General features: G+C 32.4%; 1 protein-coding gene across 1 annotated transcript in view; it reads left to right on the forward strand.

Moving 5' to 3' along the window:
• LRRC40 (leucine rich repeat containing 40) overlaps positions 1 to 24,402 on the forward strand; it is a 55,128-nt gene that overhangs the window by 22,041 nt on the left and 8,685 nt on the right. Inside the window, exons 4-11 of the mRNA XM_049703196.1 lie at positions 88 to 217; positions 3,391 to 3,514; positions 7,111 to 7,253; positions 9,635 to 9,807; positions 13,718 to 13,805; positions 13,922 to 13,967; positions 20,806 to 20,914; positions 23,562 to 23,669. Of these exons, the coding sequence (XP_049559153.1) occupies positions 88 to 217; positions 3,391 to 3,514; positions 7,111 to 7,253; positions 9,635 to 9,807; positions 13,718 to 13,805; positions 13,922 to 13,967; positions 20,806 to 20,914; positions 23,562 to 23,669 (921 nt within the window). The remainder of the gene's footprint in view (positions 1 to 87; positions 218 to 3,390; positions 3,515 to 7,110; positions 7,254 to 9,634; positions 9,808 to 13,717; positions 13,806 to 13,921; positions 13,968 to 20,805; positions 20,915 to 23,561; positions 23,670 to 24,402) is intronic.

Here is a 24,402-nt window from a genome sequence, read left to right on the forward strand (position 1 = left end):
CCCAGGTAGTCGATTAGCAAAAATGCCTTTATAAATATTTATTGTGTTGTCACGAAATTGTTCAGCATTTGTTTTATCAATCAATAGCCATAACAATCTGAAAATACTCCCTGAAGAAATTACAAATCTAAGAAACCTGAAGGGCCTATATCTCCAGCATAATGAACTAACTTGCATACCAAGGGGATTTGAACAACTTTCCAACTTAGAAGATTTAGTAAGTTTTGATTTTGCAATATTTATATAATTTGGGGCTGGTGGGATTTTTTATTAGGCTGAAAAATTGGATGTATGATTGAAATCATGGTTATATGGGCAGCTGATTGTATGACTAGATTATCAGAAACAGTGAATTACAATTAGAATGCTAAATTAGTAATTGTAAATTTGATTTTCTTATGTTTTTCTTATGAAGGAAATCACCTTAGATTTTAATTTAGGAATAGAGTTTGGGAAAGGAGCCATTGAGGATGACTTTGTTATTCAGAGGCTTTTACGGCTTAGCAAAATAGAGGAAAGGTGTTTTTAGCGTATACCAATTCCCTTTTTTATCTCCATTTTCATTTCCTCCTCTGTAGCCCTTATGGCTCTTTTGTCCTCTGAGTGTCCAGATAATGCCTTCAGGGCCTGTTTTTTCTACCCTATTTTTCAAAATGGCCATATTTCTTGGTAAAAATTTTTATTCTATCCATTTCACATCTTAAATAGAGATAACCATAAAGCAATGCAAGTATTATTTTAGTCATATTGTTAAGAATAATACAAACAATAGGCACTTTGCTATACCTATAGCATATTACTATATTTGCTATACATATAGTAGATTACATATTACTTTGCTATACACATAGCAAAGTAGATAGTTTTATCCCCATTACAGATAAGAAACTAAGACTTGTAAAAAATAAAAAAAAAAAAAGTAACTCATCCAAAGTCATATAACTAATATGTAAGGAATTTAGGAATTTAACATAAAATAATCTGACTTCAGAGTGTATCCTTTTTTTTGTTCCCCCACTTTACCACGGAAGAAGTAAGGCTCTACTGTAAGGTATCCTATCTGAAAGACTTCAGTTGTATTCGATCAGATGTTCTAATATAAATCTCTACTCCACATAGTTATTTCATGTTACATTCTTGTTCTAGTCACAATTACATGTTTTGAAAAACTCATTAGTCATTTTAGCCTTAAAGTTTATTTTTTGTTCAAGGAAAAATTGCTTCTTTTACTTATTTTTTCTTGATATTTCACCTATCTGCACCAGTGTTTGAAATCAAAATACATACTCTCTTCAACCATTTCTTCAGTAGCTCTTTGTTTTTCAATCTGATCAGATTGGAAATAAGGTTTGGAAAGTAAAAGGCATAGGTAGGTGAAATGAGTGGTAAAGGAAGGAGCCATCAGATTTCCTTATAAAATTTGCTGGTAAAAGATAGCAATTGATTTAAAAACAAAAAAAAACAAAAGCCTAGTAGAAAGCTTAAAGGAAACCTAATAAACTTTCTTTATGGGTTCCCAGATAGTCACTGCATAATGAAAGGATGCTTCAGCTGAGAACTGTGTTCTTAAGGACTCATTAGCAAATAAATCATAAATTGAGCAACAATATATTAAAACATTAAAAGTATAAGATCTATAATAATTTAAGCCAATAATATTTCTTAAAGTTATATAAAAACTGCCTAACACAATGGTACTAAATAAATAATGAAGAAATGACTTAGCATAAATAATGATTAATTTATATGCACTGTACTTATTTTGTATCTAATTTAGTCATTAACTGCAGTAATTAAATATTTATTAGCAATTCTGTTGTTTTGGGTTCTTTAAAACTTATTAAGAATTTGTGAATCTTTTCTTTATCAGAAACTTTTTTTTATTTTTAGCTTTTGATATTGGAATAATTTTAGATTTACAGAAAAGTTGTAAAGATAGTACAGAGAGATCCCATATACCCTTCACCCACCTTAATGGGCGAACATTTTTTTTTTTTTTTTTTTGCGGTACGCGGGCCTCTCACTGCTGTGGCCTCTCCCATTGTGGAGCACAGGCTCAGCAGCCATGGCCCACGGGCCCAGCCGCTCCGCGGCATGTGTGATCTTCCCGGACCGGGGGACGAACCCGTGTCCCCTGCATCGGCAGGCGGACTCTCAACCACTGCGCCACCAGGGAAGCCCTAATGGGCGAACATTTTACTTAACTATGGGATATTTGTAAAAACTAAGAAGTTAACATTTGTACAATATTGCTAACTAAACTACAGATTTTATATTTTCCCAGTTTTTCCACTAATGTCCTTTTTTTTTGTTCCAGGATCCAATCCAGAATACTACATTGCATTTAGTGTCAGTAACTTTTGATATTACTAAATATTTATTTATTAGTAATCTGTTGATTCTTAGACCTTAGAGTATTTGGGTTGTATATTATTATATTGATGTTGTAGATTATGATAATATGTTATTTTATGTTATTATAATAACAGTATGTTTTAAAAAATACACTGATCTAGCATTTTTCCTTTTTCTATCTTAATTTATTTGGAGTTACAGTTGTTTAACGTTAGACTAAATCATAGTCTTCAGAGAACAGTTCCTCTAAGTCATTTTTTTCTTATTCATTGTTGCCACTTGCCTTACCTAACAGTTTGATGATAGCTGGTGTAGTACTTATATCTGATTTGAATGTTGTAAGAAGAATACCTGATTCATAACATTGTCTTTTAAAGGGAGTTTCAAAAAAATATTCTGTCATAAAAGACAAAACAGAAACAAAGACTTAAAGCAACATCAAGGTATAGAGATTAGGCAAGCTTGAATGAGTGAAAACTAGAGAGTAGAGTAGACTTCTGTACTTAGTTAAAGCAGACTTGCTGAGGTCAGCAGAACCAAGAGGGAATATTTTTTTCCTCCCAAATTAAAATGGCCATTTTTTTTCAGCTTACTTTTTTTTCCTTCCAAGAATTTTTCTTTCTTGCAAAGATGTTTTTCATTTCATATTACAATTTAACCATACAGTTTGCCTGATTTATCATAGGTACTCAACAAATATTGGATGAAAAAATAGATTTTTTTTTGAAAACATGATAACATGGTACAGCATGACTTAATATTAACAGAAACCTTTGTGTAAAATATTTCTGAAGTCAGAATTCATTTTAATTCCTCTCTGCTACATTATTAGGCACATAGTAGGCCCACAGAGTATATTGAGGTAATGAATGATGATCTGTGAAATTGTCAGTGAATGAGAGTTACAAAACATATCATCTGTAAATAGTTTTTTTTAATGTTGCAATGCCCTCAAAATTCTGAAACTCCCCTTAGGGATCCTTTCTTTTTTTATTTACTTGTTCATTCATTCACTTTGTCTTTCTCTTTTTAAAGGATCTTTCGAACAATCGTCTTACAACTGTTCCTGCTAGTTTTGCATCTCTGTCCAGCCTGCTGCAACTCAATCTTTCCAGTAATCAACTGAAGAGTTTGCCTGCAGAAATAAGTGGAATGAAAAGTAAATCTTCTCTATTTTAAAAAATAATTTGAAGTTGGTGCAACTTACATTTAAAAAAATATTTTTTTTTATAGTTAGTTACAGAGAAGTAAAATAATAGATTTTATGGTGGTAAATGCAAACAATAACAACTAGTCAGATTTTCTCCAGGCCATTGTAGTCTAGCAACTTTGTAAAGAATTACCACCAGGGGACTTCCCTGACGGTCCAGTGGGTAAGACTCTGTGCTCCCAATGCAGGGGGCCCGGGTTCAATCCCTGGTCGGGGACCTAGATCCCGCATGCATGCCGCAACTAAGAGTTCACATGCCGCAACTAAGAAGTCCGCATGCTGCAACTAAGAGTCTGCATGCCACAACTAAGATCCTGTGTGCCACAACTAAGACTCGGTGCAGCCTAAATAAATACATAAATAAATAAATAATAAAACAAAACAATAAAAAAAAGAAATACTGCCAAAACAATACTTTGGCATATCAAAAGGAGAAAAAGAAAATAAGATTATAAATTGTGATAATATTGTATACCTGAGAAACTGATTAAAGTTTTGAGCTATTCTATCTCTTCATTCATTTTATTCAACATTTACGAAGAGGTCATTCCCCTTTCCTAGGTGATGCCACCGATGATACATGGTTATATTATTACTGTATCCTCCTTGAGGTCCATAAGTAATAATGTCAAGAGATAGTCTAGTTTTGCCCAAATTGTCAATTCTTTTTTAAAAAAAAGTTAAAATTTAGTGGTTCCATTAAAGTTTACCATTGAACCATTATATTTGGTGTATTGTAGAACTAATATTAAGGGATAAAAAAACTGAAGGTACGTTTCAGTACCTTTTAAGTAAGTATACTTAATCATGTTAGAATTCTTGATTTAGAGTCCAAAATCTTCATAGTGATTTTTTTTTTTTGTCTAAAGGCAAACTATTATTATTTCTTAGTTGATGACCATACTGTGTCAGCTATAGACCTTACTACACTTTTTTGCTAATCATATATGAGCCTTTTCATTTTTTTAAACCTCCCTTTTGTGGAGGAAGTCATAGATGTGATTTCGTACAGTTGATTACAGATTATTTTGCAGTGAACTTGTACAATTGTGCTGTTTGACTTTTTAAAAAATTAATGTATAATTGACTAACAATATTATATTATTTCAGGTGTATAAGATAGTGATATTTTTATACATTACAAAATGATCACTGCTGTTTTACTTTAGATTAATGGTTATTTGTAATTTATAACAGGAATGCATAAATTAAATCTGCCATAAATTGAATTGACATTTCAGGGGAGCCTTTAGTTGTGATACCAGTAGTTGACTCTGCTTGCCTTCGCCATTTTCAATAAAGGTATCAGAAAGTAGAGCTAAACATAAAATATGATATCTGGAGTGCGTATGTAAGCATTTTTTTTTCACAAATTGAGTAGAAATATTGAGAGAGAGAAGCAAATATTGAAGTCAATAGAAAAATACTTTGAACTTACAGCAGTTTTTCTAATATACTATATAATTATGCTCAGATGCTTTCTGTCCTTCAGCCATGACAATGCTACTTTTAAGCTATCACCAGTAGGACATGTAGTTATTATTTCACTATTCATGATGAGATTCCAAGAACAGTATCTAACATTTGCATGGTTCTTTGTAACTCAGAATACTTTTAAATATATTATTTTGCTGCCACAATAGTTCTACAAGTTAGTAGGGATGCATATTATTTACATTTTAAAGATTTAGAAAAAAAAAAGATTCAGTAACCTAGGCTTAGAAATTATGTAGTAAATTGTAGAGCCAGCGTTTGCATCTTCTTACTCCATCCCCATTGCTCTTTTTCACTTTTACTATTCATATTTTTAAATTTTTTATTGAAGTATCATTGATTTACAATGTTGTGTTAATTTCTGCTGTACAGCAAAGTGATTCAGTTATACATATATAAACAATCTATTTTTTTTAAAATAGATCTTTACTGGAGTATAATTGCTTCACAATACTGTGTTAGTTTCTGTTGTACACCAAAGTGAATCAGCCATATGCATACATATGTCCCCATATCCCCTCCCTCTTGAGCCTCCCTCCCATCCTCCCCATTCCACCCCTCTAGGTCATCGCAGAGCACGAAGCTGATCTCCCTGTGCCATGCTACTGCTTCCCACCAGCTAACTATTTTACATTTGGTAGTGTATATAAGTCGATGCTACTCTCACTTCGCCCCAGCTTCCCCCTCCCACCCCGTGTCCTCAAGTCCATTCTCTATGCCTATGTCTTTATTCCTGCCCTGCAACTAGGTTCATCAGAACGAATTTTTTTTTTTTTTTTAGATTCCATATATATGCGTTAGCATACAGTATTTGTTTTTATCTTTCTGACTTACTTCACTCTGTAGGACAGAGTCCATCCACCTCCCTTTCTTCTATGTACTGCTTCTATTCTCAATCATGCTCTTAGATGGAAACACTTGTGAAAGCTAGTTTCTAAATTTAAAACAAACTTGCTTTATAGAATTTATTGGATCTAGGGTAGATCAGATTGTGACATTTTTCTCAGTGATCTAGCCAAATAATACATAAATTATTATAAGTTGAAAGTAGTACTATTAAATTTGTTTTGGAAAGCAGTTAACGTCTTTAAACAATGAAAGAAGTAGTCTAAGGCAGTGCATCAATTCAGTCTTGAATTATGTTAAAATTGACAGGCTCAAAGTACAGGAAAAAAAAGTTGTAAAATGCATATTGTCTATTCAAACTATAGGGTTGAGCATATATAGTGGAAAATATATGGTGGCCATTGTAAGTGGAAGAATCTGTAGTATGGATTAGGGAGAAAACTGCTTATTAAAGTCTTAAGAGAAAGAAGACCTTTACTTTTTTTCCATTTTTGTTTTCTGTTCTGCCTTTTAAGAAAGATCCAGGAGGTGAGAGAGATGCTGCAAGTGAGAACATTCTTCTTGAGCTATCTGATACCTTCTTATCAAGAGTGTTAGCTAAGGTGTTAGCAAAAGAATGTAACTTAAAAAAATTAGAAGAAGAAAGGAAGGAAAGAAGACAGGGAGAGAGGCAGTATGAGTAGATGAAAGAATAAGAGGGAATACATAGAAATCCATGGGTTTTTGACAGAACGTCAGTTGCCTATTTTAAATACAGATGTGTCTAAGCTACCACTGGCCAGAGTTACTTGACATTCTTTCATACGAGTAGTATGCTTGTATGTTTACCTTAAACTTTTTCTTTTTAAAGATGTATAATTACTGAGGGAAATAATCTCATAGTATATAGTTTATATATTTTAGCATACTTTAAAGGAGTACTAGAGTACTTTGTTTTTTAAATCTTTACAAAGATGACCTGAACTATTATTAAACATTCATTTTAATATCATTGTTTCTCTTTAATTATAACTAAATACATTTTTAGTTTACATTTATGTAATTCAGTGGTATTCTAGGATTCTTGATTATTATAGCAGTATAGAACATCACAGGTTTGTAAGTCCTCATGATTACTTACACATTCTTTGAATGTATATACAATTATAAACCAGTATTTTTTCTCTATTAAAATATCTTTGTGTTTCACTAAATATATATTACAGGATTAAAGCATTTGGATTGTAATTCAAATCTCTTGGAAACTATACCTTCTGAATTGGCTAGCATGGAATCACTAGAATTGCTTTATTTGCGGAGGAATAAATTACGTTTTCTACCGGAATTTTCTTCTTGTAAATTATTAAAGGTACTATTTAGTTGATTATTAAATACCTATACATTTTCTGAAAGTTAATCCTGAAAATGAAATTTTAAACGTATTTTACATTGAGAATATGTATTAGTTATGTGTTATTTTTTCCTATATTCCTGTTTTTCAGAATTTTAATGACTATATTAATGGTATTGTTAATAATAGATTTTTTTTAAAAAAAGCAGTAATCAATTTTAAAAATAAGAATTTGTCCATTTCATCTGCAGAGTAGTTTATAACTGGAGAAGTCGTAGATGATGAGGCTTACAGAGTAAGTTGGGACCATAGTGCAGGAAACCTGGAATACCAGGAATGAATATGTATCTAATTCTATAAGTTGCCAGCTCATGTTTACCTCATCATAGAGTCTGTTTAAAATTAATTACTTTTTTTGGTATTAAGTATATAGCATTAACATTGTATTTAAATTTGCTATGCTTTGCTTTTCTGTATGTATACTTTTATGCACTAGTGTTGAGTTTGTTTTGTTTTTTGTTTGTTTTTCTGAGTATAGTTGCTTTACAATGTTGTGTTCCTTTCTGCTGTACAGCGAAGTGAGTCAGCTATATGTGTGCATATATCTGCTCCCTCTTGGACCTCTCTCCCAGCCCCCCCACCCCATCACACCCATCTAGGTCATCACAGAGCACCAAGCTGAGCTCCCTGTGCTATACAGCAGGTTCCCACTAGCTATCAGTTTTACACATGGTACTGTGTATATGTCAATACTAATATCCCAATTTGTCCCCCCATCCCCCTCTGTCCACACGTCCATTTTCTATGTCTGCGTCTCTATTCCTGCCCTGCAAATAGGTTCATCTCTACCATTTTTCTAGATTCCACACATATGCGTTAATATACAATACTTGTTTTTTTCTTCCTGACTTACTTCACTCTGTATGACAGACTCTAGGTCCATCCACCTCACTACAAATAACTCAGTTTCGTTCCTTTTTATGGCTGAGTAATATTCCATTGTATATATGTACCACATCTTCTTTATCCATTCATCTGTTGATGGACATTTAGGTTGCTTCCATGTCCTGGCTATTGTAAATAGTGCTGCAATGAATATTGGGGTACATGTGTCTTTTTGAATTATGGTTTTCTCAGGGTATATGCCCAGTGGTGGGATTGCTGGGTCATATAGTAGTTCAATTTTTAGTTTTTTAAGGAATCTCTCCATACTGTTCTCCATAGTGGCTGTATCAATTTACATTCCCACCAACAGTGCAAGAGGGTTCCCTTTTCACCACACCCTCTCCAGCATTTATTGTTTGTAGATTTTTTTTGATGATCGCCATTCTGACCCGCGTGAGATGATACCTCATTGTAGTTTTGATTTGCATTTCTCTAATAATTAGTGATGTTGAGCATCTTTTCATGTGCCTCTTGGCCATCTATCTGTATGTCTTCTTTGGAGAAGCGTCTATTTAGGTCTTCCGCCCATTCTTTGATTAGGTTGTTTGTTTTTTTAATATTGAGCTGCATGAGCTGTTTGTATATTTTGGAGATTAATCCTTTGTCAGTTGCTTTGTTTGCAAATACTTTCTCCCTTTCTGAGGGTTGTCTTTTCGTCTTATTTATTGTTTCCTTTGCTGTGCAAAAGCTTTTAAGTTTAACATCATACACAAAAATAAACTCAAAATGAATTAAAGACCTAAATGTAAGACTGAACACTATAAAACTCTTGGAGGAAAAAATAGGCAAAACACTCTTTGACATAAATCACAAAAAGATCTTTTTTGACCCACCCCCTAGAGTAATGAAAATAAAACAAAAATAAACATATGAGACCTAATTAAACTTAAAATCTTTCACACATAAACAAGAGTTACTTTTAAACAGAATGGTGACAATGATATAAATAACTGAAAAAGTTATCATTTAATAAGATTAATTATCTGATAATCTTAGATTCTGCTAGTGAGAAATCAGTATATATAATAATCACTAATAAAAATGTTGAGTAACAAACATTTATTATAATATAAATAACTTTTTAAATTTGTACTGATTTGTTTTAAAACTTTAATTTTTTATCAGTATAGTTCTTGGATTTGTGTTTTTATTAATTCTATAAATGTAACTACTAAATCATTTCTCTGCTTTGGTTTTATAAACTTTGAACTTTCTTCCAGTTTAAACCTTTAATTAATTTTTAAATTACTAGGAAATTTTTGAAAATTTTCCTTTTTGTCATTTTTCTTTAACTGTAAGATCACTTAAATATAATTAAAAATTTAAGCATCTTAGTAATTAGAAAATTTTCCATGTATTTTTCAATGATTTGAAATCAAGATTTCAATTTTATTTTCATTATCTAGTATAAAGTTGAATACAGAAATACACATGATTGATCTTTGCTTTTGTAGGAATTACATGTAGGTGAAAACCAGATTGAAATGTTAGGGGCAGAACACCTTAAGCATCTGAATTCTATCCTTGTGCTAGACCTGCGAGATAACAAGTTAAAATCTGTTCCAGATGAAATTACACTCCTGCAATCTTTGGAAAGGCTTGACCTAAGCAACAATGATATTAGTAGGTAAGTTTAAAGATGGAATGAATAAGAAATCATGTCTGTATTTGGTTGTAATTCATAAGTTACAAAAGCATGTAGAGATCTCTTTTGTAAATCAAATTCAATAACTGTTTATTGAGTAGGTATCATGTGTAGACCTACAAAGATTTTGTTCTTGGCAGCAAGCTTAATATGCTAATGGAATCAGTTACTCCAACTCGCTGGGACACAAACTCTACGAATAACTCCTAGATCAGTGCCTGGGTACATAGAAGCTGCCTGATAAATATTTGTTGAATTTGTTAAATGACGTAAAGCCGTGGGAGAGATACGAAATACTTTGGGGGTTTAAAGGAGATACAGGAATCACAATTTATTGAGAAGAATCAGGGCAGACTTTGTGGAAGAAGTAAAATTTTTAGATGATATTATAGAACTGGGACCAGGGTGAAGCAAGTTAATTGCCTACAGCACAAAATTTAAATGTACTCACAGGGTCATGCCTCATTATAGTCCTATCATGTGATCTTTGAAGGATGACCACTATTTTCAAGTGCATGCATAAGGTGGTCATTTGGCTGGAGGAAACTGCACAAACAAAGCTCTGAAAGTTTAGAAAATAAATTGTAAGTATATATAGAGAGAACAGCAAGGAATCGAGTTGAGATGGTAGGGTGCACGAAAGGAGATTGTGAGAATTTAGGTCTTGAAAGATAAGTTGAGGCCATGTGAAAGAGGTCCTTAAAATGCCTGTGAAGAGCCAGTTTTCATTAATTAAGAGGTGGGGAGATTAAGAACAAAACCAACTTGATTGTAATCTCATTAAAAAATAAATTGGTGATAGTGGGTCAGATACTTTGGATAGGAGTGGTTTTGTAGACGGGAATTCTAAAAAATTCTATTAATCTAATAATGGTCACTAAGGAGCACTTGATATATCCAATTTACTGAGTTGACAACTTTGTAGATTTCTCTCTTATGTAATAAGGACCTAAACTGTAGTGACAATGGGAATGGAAAGAAGAGGAAAGATGTGAAAGGTGTGATGAGTTAGAATAAGTAGTATTTAGCAATTGGTTGTGTTGGAGCTGCAGAGGAAGAGGGTAGTGAGCAAAGAATCATAAGGAGTTATAAAATCATAATATTTAGAGATGGAATTATTTTCCAGATACATTAAAAAAAGACTCAGACTCACCTAGGATTGTATGCCAGTTAGGTGTCTGAAGTTTTATGTTTGGATGTCAGACACATGGTTCGCTCTTCACAGAAGGAGAAAGGTTAAGCAAGGTAGACTTTCTTCTATGTGTATATTTCAATAACTTTTTAAAAATCAAAATTGTTTTCACAATGTACATATGGCATATGGTACATCTTTTTATTTTATTTTATTTATTGTTTCTGGCTGCGTTGGGTCTTCGTCTCTGTGTGCGGGCTTTTCTCTAGTTGCGGTGAGTGGGGGCTACTCTTGGTTGCAGTGCGTGGGCTTCTCATTGCGGTGGTGTCTCTTGTTGTGGAGCATGGGCTCTAGGCATGTGGGCTTCAATAATTGTGGCTCGCAGGTTCTAGAGTGCAGGCTCAGTAGTTGTGGTGCGTTGGCTTAGTTGCTCCATGGCATGTGCATGTGGGATCTTCCTGGACCAGGGCTTGAACCGATCTCCCCTGCATTGGCAGGCGGATTCTTAACCACTGCGCCACCAGGGAAGCCCCATATAGTACATCTTGACCATAGATTTGAATGCTTGGACAGTGACCATTCTTTCCACTCACTTCTCTTTATGACAGAATTAATAAGTGACCTGGATATTCCTAAAAGTACTTATAACTAATGAATGAAATAATCGCTTGCCTCATAAATATTGGCACATACATTTTTCCCCATAACAGTCTTATTTTGGCTACTACGTGAAAGCAGCAGAAAGCAAATATTTAAAACAAAAACAATGACAAATAATATTAAATAAATAGAGTAATGGGTACAAATATTTCTGATATATATGTTTCTCTTTCTCCAGAGCTCTGGATATAAAGTGTGTATATATCACAGGGCCTAGAACATAATGAAACTTATAAGTATTTTCCTTCCTTTCATCTGATCTCATACTTCCTAGATATTAGACCATTCTATGCATTTTTTACCCCTCCAAAATCTCCTCTAACTAAAATATTGATTCCTTGCAATGCTACCAGAGTAATTTTTATAAAGTACAAATTATCAGGTTGTTCTTCTACTAAAAAACTTTGATGATTCTCCATTCTTACAGCACTGTTTCCCAAATATGGCTATGTATCAGAACCACATGAGAAGCTTTAAAAAAAAATGCAGATACTGAGGCAACAATGAATCAGAATTTTTAACAATGGAACCTTAGAATTGTTTTGGGTTTTATTTTTAAAAATTCCTAGGAGATTTTGATGCGTCTGGTTTTCCATCCAGCAGTTGGGAATCACTGTCTTGAAAGATAACGTCCAGAATTTTTAGTGTAACAGCCAAGTACATCTCACAGTCAGACTTCACTCATTCTCTTTGTCATCTTTCACTCCCACAGGTATCCTACTCTGACAACACTGAACTGCAAATGTACTGACTTTTTCTTCATTTTCTTTACCTTAGAATGCCCTTTTCCTGCCTGACTGCCTGATGGAATTCCATTCTTTTTAAGCCCAAATCCAGGCTTTGCTATTCCCTTCTCCCTCTACTCCCCTTGCTAATTTCTACTTCTGTACTCTCAGAGCAACTTTACTTGTTTAGCACTTGTCTTATTACATATATATATATATTCATTTGTTGATGTATAATCTACATACAGTAAAATCTACCAATTAAAATATACAATTTGATGATTTTTGACAAATGTATGTAATTGTATAACCATTGTTACAGTCATGAAGAACATTTTTGTTTCCCTAAATTCTCCTCGTACCCTTTGCAGTCAATCCCCTTTTCATATCCCCAACCCCTAGCAACCAGTGATGTGCTCTGTCACTGTAGTTATGCCTTTTAAAAAATATCATACAAATGAAATCATAGCATATAGTTTTTGTGTCTTTTTTCTTGTAGTATAAAGCTTTTGTGATTCATTCATGTGATTTTGTGTATCAATAGTTTATTCATTTTTATTGCTGAGTGTTATTTCATTATACAGATATACCACAATTTATTCATCTCTTCACTAGTTAGTTGATGGATGTTTGGATTACTTTCAATTTTCTGACTATTGTGAATATTCATGTAAGTCTTTGGTTGGACATTATTTTCATTTTTCCTGGGTAAATATGTAGGAGTGGGATTGCTTAGTTGTATGGTGAGTGTATGTTGAACTTGAAAAAACTCCACTTTCTAGAGTGGCTGTGCTATTTTATATGCTCACCAGCAACATAAGATAATTCCTATATTTTGGTTAGCCATACATGTGTCCTTTTCCTTTGTTCAACTAAAAATTTTTTAAGGGAAAGTTCTTGAAATCCCTATACCAATGCCTAGTATATTATAGATGCTTAATAGATATTGAGATTTAATATTTATGTGTATAAACTGGTTATCTTTTTGTGTACCAAAGATAAAAATTACTTTCCTTACTGAATGAAAATATGAATTATGCAATTGAAAATTATTCTTTCTCATTTTTTTCAATTAGGAAATATTTTATTTGCTTACATTTACTTTTTGGCACTGGATACAATTTAGCAAATGTTTTATAGCTCACATTCTTTTTTTAGTAATCACAATATGATAGTATCGAAACAAATCTCTCTCTTTTTTTTCTTTTTAAACATGTTTGGCGTCTATTTCGAGAGGAAATATTTTAGGTCTAAATTACTTAGGCTTTCTTTGACACTATTTTATGGTGTATAGTTTGTCATATGTTAGTTTTATAATCTACTTATAATCTGGTTGAAATATACTCTTCCTTGAAATCAATTTAATCTTTTGTAGTCTGCCCTGTTCATTGGGAGAACTTCATTTGAAATTCCTGGCACTAGAAGGAAATCCTTTGAGAACGATTCGAAGAGAAATTATAAATGTAAGCATATTTAGAATTCAGTGCTGGTTTTTAAATTTTATATTGAAACATACATGTTGATCTATAAAACTGCAATGTATGTCTTGGTGAATATGTCTTTCTCCCCACATTTTCAGAAAGGAACCCAAGAAATCTTAAAATATCTACGAAGCAAGATTAAAGGTACTTTTCTATTTTCTCCCATATTTTGAAGGATAACATGAAAAGTGGTAAAGAGTTAATAATATATAAATTTACATGTATTTTTGGTATAAATATTTAGAGAAAATGCTCCCTGGCAGGTGTGGCTCTAATTCTGAATCCACTAGGCCATAAATATGCTGAAATTATTTTAAAAATCATTAAATTCACAATAATACTGTTCTATCCTTAATCTCTTTGAGTCGTGTTATACTGTAGCAATTAGAAAATATAAAAAAAGATTCTGTAAGCACCTAATGCTTTACCTTTGAAAAAAGAGCAAAACTTGACTATTATGGTATAATATAAGGGTTCTGTTGACTGGGAAGTATATTAACAGGCATTTGAATATATGCTGCATTCATAGTTTTGGTAAGTTCTGACAAAAATAAAGACAAAACACATTTTTTAGGATATGCTAATTTAGCACAAACATGCACCAAAAGAAAAATTACCATAAATTTAATTTTTAATGTTTCACTAAAATTGTGATTTATTCCAGTTTTTATTTCATGTATGTTATTGTAGTACACACTACATTTAGAACATTAAGAAAAAAATTTTTTGTGCCAGTGTAATGCTGCATAACAAAGCACTCCGAAACGTAGTGGCTAAATACAGTAGCTATTAATTTAGCTCACAACTCTTGGTTATGCACAGCCTAGTCTAGCACCATATTGTCAGTCAGTAGATGTTAAATAAATAAGATAATTGTATACTTAAGTAATTTATATTTTCCACTTTGCCCTTCAAATAAATTGACATAATTTTCTAAGACTCATTTTCTGACAATCAGAGAGTGCCCTTTTTTCTCCAGATATACTTTCTCCTCAAGAAAGATTGATTATTCTGATATAAATCAGTTAGAAGTCTTGTCAGAATAATTAGAAAAAATTTTAAAGCCTTTTTTTTAGACTAGTTTAAGGTTTACAACAAAATTGAGAGGAAGGTACAGAGATTTCCCATATGTCCTCTGCCTGCACACATATACCCTCCCCCAGTATCAGCAACACTCACCAGAATAGTACATTTTTTACAAAGGATGAACCTACATTGACACATCAAAATCACCCCAGGTGCATAGGTACCTTAGGGTTCACTCTTGGTGTTGTACATTCTATGGGTTTGAACAAATGTATAATGCCATGTATTCATCATTGTAATATACAAAGTATTTTCACTGCTGTAAAAATCCTCTGTGATCTGCCTATTAATCCGCCCTCCCCCCCACAATCCCTGCCATCCCTGACAACCACTGATCTTTTTCTTGTCTCTGTATTTATTTCTTTTCCAGAATGTCGAATAATTGGAATCATACAGTCTGTAACCTTTTCAGATTGACTTCTTTCACTTAGTATTATGCATTTAAGCTTCCCTCACGTCTTTTTAAGGCTTGATAGCTTATTTCCTTTTAGCACTGAATGATATTTCACTGTCTGTACGTACCACAGTTTATCTACTCACCCACCTACTGCAAGACGTCACGGTTGCTTCGAAGTTTTGACAGTTATGAATAAAGCTGCTATTTTTTTTTGTTTTTTGGGTTTTGTGGGGTTTTTTTGCAGTACGCGGGCCTCTCACTGTTGTGGCCTCTCCCGTTGCGGAGCACAGGCTCCGGACGCACAGGCTCAGCGGCCATGGTTCACGGGCCCAGCCGCTCCTCGGCATGTGGGATCTTCCCTAACCGGGGCACAAACCCGTGTGCCCTGAATTGGCAGGTGGACTCTCAACCACTGCGCCACCAGGGAAACCCAAAGCTGCTATTTTGCATATGGTTGTCCCATTGTTTCAGCATCATTGTGAAAAAGACTATCTTTGCCTTTGTATATTCCATTGTATTACCTTTGCTCCTTTGTCAAAGATCAGCTGACTACATTTATGGCGGTCTCTTTATGGATTGTCTATTCTGTTCATTGATCTCTTTGTTCTTTTACCGTATCACACTGTCTTGATTACTGTCTTTAAGTTGGATAGCATCAGTCTTCCAATTTTGTTCTTCTCTTTCAATACTATGTTTCCTATTCTGTCTCTTTTGCCTCTCCATATAAACCTTAGAATCAATTTGTTGATACTGACAAAATAACTTGCTGGGTTTTTGATTGGAATTACATTGAATATATAGATCAAATAGGGAAGAAATGACATCTTGACAGTATTGGATCTTTCCATCCATGAATATGGGATATCTCTCCATTTATTTAGATCTTCTTTGATTTCATTCATCAAAGTTTTGTAGTTTTCCTCATAGAGTTCTTATTCACATTTATTAGATTTATACCTGAGTATTTCAGTTTTGGATGCTAATGTAAATGGTACTGTGTTTTTAATTTCAAACTCTACTTGTTTATTGTTGATATAGAGGAAAACAATTTACTTTTATACATTAACCTAATATCCTGCAGCCTTACTATAGTATAATCACTTATTAGTTCCAGGAGGTTATTTTTGGATTTTCTAACAATATGATTGTGCCATCTGTGAACAAAGACAGTTTTATGTCCTCCTTCCCAATCTGTGTACCTTTTATCTCTTTTCTTGTCTTATTGCATTAGCAAGAACTTCTTCCAGTGCAGTGCTGAAGAGGAGTGAGTGGAGAGAGGGAACATCCTTGCCTTGTACCTGATCTTAGGGGGAAAGCTTCAAGTTTCTCAACATTAATTATGACAGCTGTAGGGCTGTTATAGTCTTTATTAAATTGAGAAAGTTCTCTTGTTTCTGTTTTACTGAGTTTTTATCATAAATGCCTGTTGGATTTTATCAAACACATTTTATACATCTATTGATATGACCATGTAATTTTTCTTTTTTAGCCTGTTGATATGAAGGATTACATTAGTTGATTTTTTGAATGCTGAACTAGCCTTGCATACCTGGGTTAAATCCCAGTTGGTTATGGTGTATAATTCTTTTTATACTTTTTTTAGATTTGATTTGCAAGTATTTTGTTGAGGATTTTTACATGTATGTTCATGAGAGATTTTGCTTTCTAGTTTTATTTTCTTGCAATTTCTTTGTCTGGTTTTGGTATTAGGGTAGTACTGACCTCATGGAATGAGGAAGTATTCCCTCTGCTTCATTCCTTGGAAAAAGATTGTAGAGTATTGGTATAATTTCTTCCTTAAATGTTTGGTAGAATTCACCAGTCATACTGTCTGGGCCTGGTGCTTTCTGTTTTGGAAGGTTATTAATTATTGATTCGATTTCTTTAATAGGTAATAGGCCTATTCAGATTGTCTGGTTTTTCTTGTGTGAGTTTTGGAAGATTGTGTATTTCTAGGAATTCACCCATTTCGTCTAGGTTATCAAAATTGTGGACATAGAATTGTTCTTAGTATTCTTTCATTATCCTTTTTTGTGTGCATGGAACCTGCAGTGATGTCTTCTCTTTCATTTCTGATATTAGTCATTTGTGTCCTCTCTCCTTTTTTCTTAGTTAGCCTGGCATAGAGGCATACTAATGTTATTGATCTTTTCAAATAACTAGCTTTTGGTCTTATTGATTTTTCTCTATTGATCTCCTGTTTTCAATTTCATCAATTTCTACTCTAGTTCTTATTTCTTTTCTTCTTAATTTGGATTTAATTATCTCTTCTTTTTCTAATTTCCTAAGGTAGAAACTTAGATTGGCGATTTTAGATCTTTCTTTTTTTCTAGTATATGCAGTGAATGCTGTGAGTTTCCCTCTAAACACTGCTTTCACTGCATACAACAGATTTTAATAAGTTGTGGTTTTATTTTTATGTAGTTAAAAATATTGTAGAATTTCTCTTTAGATTTCTTTTTTGAGCTATGTGTTATTTAGAAATGTGTTGTTTAATAATCACATATTTTGAGAATTTCCAGTTATCTTTCTGTTGATTTCTAGTTTAATTTCATTGTCCTCTGAGAGTAGACATTGTATGATTTCTATACTTTAAAAAGGTATGTTTTATGGCATTATAAGGTACAAGGTCAATTAAATATATTAGGATATATATTAAGCTGTTGTATTGTACATGACTTCTTCTCATATGCCATTGGTCAGAACTTATATTGCGGCCACTCATGTAAGGGGAGCTGTAAAATACAGCTTTTTTTTTTTTTTAAATAAGCAGCTTTATTGTCATGTAATTCACATGCCATACAATTCTTCCATTAGAATTGTACAACTACATGTGTTTTTGCTATATTAACAGGTAAGTACAACCATTGCCATAGTCAGTTTTAAACATTTTCATCACCTCAAAAAGAATTGCAGTACCTTTTGGCTATTATGGATAATGCAGTGATAAACATTTATTTACAAGTTTCAGTGTGAACGTGTTTTCATTTCTCTTGCGTATATATCTAGGAGTGGAATTGCTGGATCGTATGGTAATTTTATATTAAGTCATTTGAGAACTGCCAGACTGTTTTTCACAAAGCAGCTACACCAGTTTACATTCTCATTAGTATTGTATTAAGGTTCTGATTCTTCCACATCCTCACTAACACTTGTTTTCTGACTTTCTGATTCTAGCCATTCTAGTGGGTATGAAGTGGTATCTCATTGTAGATATGATTTGCATTTCCCTGATGAATAAGAATGTTGAACATCATGTGCTTATTAGCCATTTGTATATCTTTGGAGAAATACATTGCCCAATTGAGATACATTGCCCAATTTTTAATTATTTTTATTATTGAGATGTAATAATTCTTTATGTAGTCTAGATATAAGTCTCTTGTCAGATATATGATTTGCAGATATTTTCTAGGCTTCTGTGGGTTTGTCTTTTCATTTTCTTGATAGGGTCCTTTGAAACAAGTTTTCTTTGAATTTTGATGGAATCATTTTCTTTCTTTTTTTGCTTATGTGTTTGGTTTCATATCTAAAAGTCCTTTGCAAAATCCTGTTTTGTGAAGATTTTCTCCTATTTTTCCTTCTATGAGTTTTATACTTTTGCTCTTACATTCATGTCTTTGATCCACTTTGAGTTAATTTTTATATATAGTATGAGATAAGGGTATAATTTCATTCTTTTGCTTGTGACTATCCAGTTTCTGTGTACCATTTGTTGAAAAGAATTCTTTTCTCACTGAATGGTCTTGGCATTTTTTGTTGAATATCACTTAACTATAAATGTAGGATTTATTCTGGACTCTCAATTTTATTCCATTGATCTGTATGTCTATCCTGTGCCAGTACTACACTATCTTGATTGCCATTGCTTTGTACTAAGTTCTGAAATTGGGAAGTGTAAGTCCTACTTTATTCTTCTTTCTTGGGTTTGTCTTGGCTATTCTGGGTTTCTTGCAATCGCATACAAATTTTAGAATCAGCTTGTTAATTTCTACAAAGAAGTCAGCTGGGTTTCTGATAGGGATTACATTGAATCTAGATCAGTTTATGGAATATCGCCATCTTAGTTTTTTTAATCAAAAAGTCAATAAATGTATATGGTAAAAAAAATTCAAGCAATATATAAGAACATACAATGAAAAATAAATCTATTTGTCACAGTAGTCCCCTCCCAAGAGACATCAGCCTCTCTCTTTACAGTCTCCTTGATGCTGATTATTAAAAGTAGCTCTTTGGAAAGTGTTGAGAGTATTCTATTTCAATATGTAATGATGCTAATATACATGTATATTTAAAAAATAATGCTGGGTTTTGTTGCTGGTTTAATATGTCTCTCTGCTGATGTAATTTGGCAATATATATTACATATTTTTTAAAGTGACATAACCAAATTGCTAGAGAACTTCTAAATACCAAAGCATTTCACTTGGTATTAATATTTCTCTCGGTGTCTTTTATTTCTATTTGATATTCTGTCATTTATTCTGTGCTACTTCTGTAAATAAAATATTTATATGATATGTATTTGTGTGGAAAATAATCACTTAATAATTATTGATTAATGAATAACTGATGAGCTTAATGCAAGAGAAATACACTTGGTATTATTCAACAAATGTTCACTAAATGCCTACTGGGTTGAAGCAAGATCAAGGATGCTACTGATTTTTTTTTTTTTTTAATGTTCTTTTGGCAAGCCTCTGCTCTTAACATATGAATACTAGGACCATTTTATCGTTTTTGCATCGCTAAAAATTAATAGTCTTATTTTATTTCTGTCTAGATTGCTGAAGTCTCTTTTGCCAAACAATCACAAAGCTGTCTCTTTTAAATGTGTATGATTTTTGTTTGTTTTGTTTTTTATGCCATATTATGACAGTGTGAAACATTAAACAGTCTCTGGAGATTAGTGAAAGGGTTGATTGTATGTAAATGTGTAAGTAGGTATGCATGTTAGGAAATATCTATTTAAAATAAAGTCTTAATTTGCTAAGAAAGATCTTAATGTGAGTAATGTACCAAAAGCTTACTTGACTCTGCAAATTGCCAGATTTTAAATGATTAGGGATAATCAGCTTCATAGTATCCTAAACTGAAAAGATAGGCAGATGCCTGTTTGGTAGAAATTTTGGGGAAATAATACTTTTCCTTTGTTAACAAATTCCTTCATTAGAAGTAATACCATATTATTTTTGCTTAAGAGGAAGGATTGCTTGTCATTGTTTCTTCTGAGACATTGTAGTTATTCTTTATTCTTTCCTACTCCTAAATTTTCTTATGGTAGGATTTATTAAAATATTTTGAACTTTATTTCTATTAAATAAAGATTAAATTCTAGATCTAGATTTGAGATATTGGAAATAAAGCATATGAAAAGATATTTTTACCAGTAATATCTATCAATAGAAATCATGTAAACTATTTTTAAGTATTTTTAAGAATTTTAAAAATGACTTTGCAGTATAAATATTGGTTTTTATATAACTTTTCTTTTGCCAGATGATGGACCTAGCCAAAGTGATTCTGTTACTGAGACTGCCATGACACTACCAAGTGAATCTAGAGTCAATGTACACGCCATCATCACATTAAAAATATTAGACTATAGGTATGTAATTCATTTTTTTAAATGTTGCAAAACACATAGGAAACTTTTAGAAATAATCCTTCAGAAAAATTGGTGAAGAATTCATCAGAGTGCATTAGTACTTAGAATAATAGCAATTGCAAAAACAGTGATGAGATAAAAGCATATTAAAAGTACAGTGAACTTAAATGCCCATTCCTTAGGTGATTTGTGTTGATTAGGCTTAAGAGATAGATAAACAGTTGTTAATAGTAAAATTTTTATAATAAAGAACATTTTATTATTATAAAAAATAAGAGTGACAGTATTCATTGGTAATAAAATTTTCTGACTCAGTTACCAACATCCAGAGAGAATTTTATATTGGAGGGGCTCCTATATTGGTAACTAAAAAATAAGTATCATTTATTTAATGAACACCTCAAACAGGCAAAGCGTGAGAGGTTGTACTCTGTTTATATATTTGAATACAAGTCAAATAATATGTCATAATAATGTGCTCTGGTAGCACATATGATAAACCTGAAATAATTACAATGTTGGTATATAAACTGAGGCAGAAGTCTAATAATTTTTATATATTATGGGTGTGTGTTCGATTGGAGAAAGAAGATACCTATGCAGAGATTGGAAGTGGTTGTCAAGTATTCAGTACTATCTAAGGCAACAATGATAAAAACCAATACTGTCAAAACTCTTGCAGTGATTAGCTCATGTCTGGGTATTGTAATGAAAATAAAAAAGAATACGGACTCAAGTTAGATAGTGACTGGGTTTGTTCAGTTACCCACATAGCCAGCATTAATTTCTGGCCTCTCTTCCTTAATGTATCAGTAGGTACCACCTGCTGAGTGGTTAAGATTCAGTCTCTGTTTCAGATTTGTTATGTTCCATTCACATAGAAATCACTACCCTAAACCACCTTCCTTCTTTGACACTGTAACACAGGATAGTACTCTTCCCTACTTGTAGTTGTGTCCTTCTTCTCATAGCATAACATAGCAATTTAGCATGTCTTATCTTACGCATAACATATCCATTTATTCAGTAGGTATTTTTGGAGTCTACTAGGTATGTATCAAATTCTATGCTAGGTGTTGTAATACACTGAATGATCAGACAGACTTGATTCCTGCCTTGGAATTTCTTAGCTTAAAATTCCTTTTATCTCTGGGTTCCATTCTCTCCACCCTGCATGGATATGATTTATTGAGTTTCTATTCTGTGCTGGACATTGTACTAGGTACTTCACATATGCTCTTGCTTTTAATCATTTAAAAAATCTATAAAGTAGTATTGATACAACTTTTTTTTGGTGGGGTGTAATCATTCCCATCCTTTAAAGGTACAGATGTCACAAAAGCATAATGAAGATAGTGCTTAAGACCATACATCTTAAATTGTTTTGATTCGAAATTTATTGTAATTTGTTTTCCTTGGAGTCTTTAATTGGACAGAAGTATTCTATTTAAAATATAAATTATTTCCCAATCTTAAGGCATAAATGCCTTCAACTAAAGTTTTAAACATAGCGTAAATCTTCAAAGTTTAATTTGAATAAATCAGTTTCCCATGACTTGAGCATTTCTGATGGAAAAGATAGAAGTGCTCCATCTGCACAGCAGAAAATGGGTCCTGAAAGCAAAAGTGGAAGGCATAATAACAGTGAAATCTAGGCTTTTTATCATTTTTTTTTACCTTTTATCTTTCTGTATACTGTATGCTTTTCTTATACAGTTCTCCCATAACACACATTATACGTAATATTGTTTTCTTGCTCATACAGTCATTCGACATTCCATTGAAGATTCTTTTAAGTGGATGAGGTTAGGCATTAAAAATTGTAAAAGAATAACATAAGCATAACAGCTAATTATAACATCAAATTGTTAAATCTGCAAATGTCAGAGTTCTATACTTTCATTTAAGATTAAATTTATATTTTATTGAAAATATAACTGAAAATTTTAATGAAAAGGAAATGTATTTATGTTTATATTTGCAAAAAATCTGACATAAATAACAATGACTAATTCTTCAGATTCTAATTTCATAGAACTGAGGTTTAAGGAAGGTAAATTACAAAGCTTATTTTATTAATGGAAGAACCAGGAATAGCTTAATCCAAGGCCACTACCCTGTGTACCTTTTCACATGCTAAATGAGAGAGAAATTGGTTTAGGTTATGAGAAAACTAGTTTAGTACAGTGTTGAACTTTTAAAAATGATTGTTGTCTTATAGTTAACTATATACCCAAAGAAAGTTGAGAGCTAACCTGTGTTAGAGATTTTTAAGAAAAGGGGTGAGAACAGTTCTTTAAATTATACATTTAGTTTTACTCTGAGGTAGAGGAATCTATTTACTGTTCCTTTACTGCATGACTTTTGGACATCTTAGGCTCTGAAGATATCTGTTTTTATTCCCATTGAGTATATGACTACACAGAAGTTGTGGCACAAAGCGTTATGACACAATATGTTGTCTGAATTCCTAACAGTTAACATTTTGTGGGTTGGCAGGTTTTTTTAGCATTTTTTACAGAACTTCATAATCAACTACCTTGAAAAATCTCCTTATGAAATCTTTAAAGGCCTTTAAAATGAAAAGCAATAATCATATCTTTCCAGATTGCTAAGAATGATGCATTTTAAACCATTTTTCATTTAGTGATAAACAAACAACTTTGATTCCTGATGAAGTGTTTGATGCAGTAAAAAGTAACATTATCACTTCTGTTAACTTCAGTAAGAATCAGCTATGTGAAATTCCCAAAAGGTAAGAACTGTTGGTGATGCTATTTCTGTTAAGTTGTGAATCATTCTCAGTTGTACTTGCATCTTAGTTGCAAGAATAATTATTTTTCATAGTTTTGTAATTAAAAAGTATATGTAAAATTTCTTACATTGTTAATATTTGAGGGATTTGGTAAAATTTACTTAAGTATTCCCTGAGACACTTTTAACATTGGTTCTGAGAGATAGATAGGTTAAAACTTTCTTTTTCATTTACATTTTAAACTTGGAAAATAGGTATTAGAATTATTAAAAATATTACTTTTTTCCTATATAGTGAAATATCAGAGGAAAGTCTTAAGAGGTCATCTAAAGCCAATTTCATGTAGATTAATAGGAATTTGGGGCTTTATGTTAATGAATTGCCAAGCCAGTGAATTTTTCCACTGATAGTAAAAGCAAAATTGACAACTCTGTTAACATTTTTCTCCTAGAAAAGGATTCTTCATTTACAAACATTAGAAATCATTTGCATTGTACTTTGTACTGTTTAATACATCTCTCTGGATGTTAATTATAGCACAATCTTTAGGTTTTGAGAGAATATTAGTTTAGTATAGTGTTGAACTTCTAAAAATGATTGTTATCTTGCCATTAACTATATACCCAAAGAAAGTTGACAAATAGCCTTGCAATTAAAACAGCACTATGGGAGACAGGATAGGGTAATCATAAAGAATTTGGGCAATAGAGTCAGTTGCTTGTATCTATATCCC

Source organism: Orcinus orca, chromosome 1 (assembly GCF_937001465.1).
Source record: "Orcinus orca chromosome 1, mOrcOrc1.1, whole genome shotgun sequence".
Lineage (NCBI taxonomy): Eukaryota > Metazoa > Chordata > Mammalia > Artiodactyla > Delphinidae > Orcinus > Orcinus orca.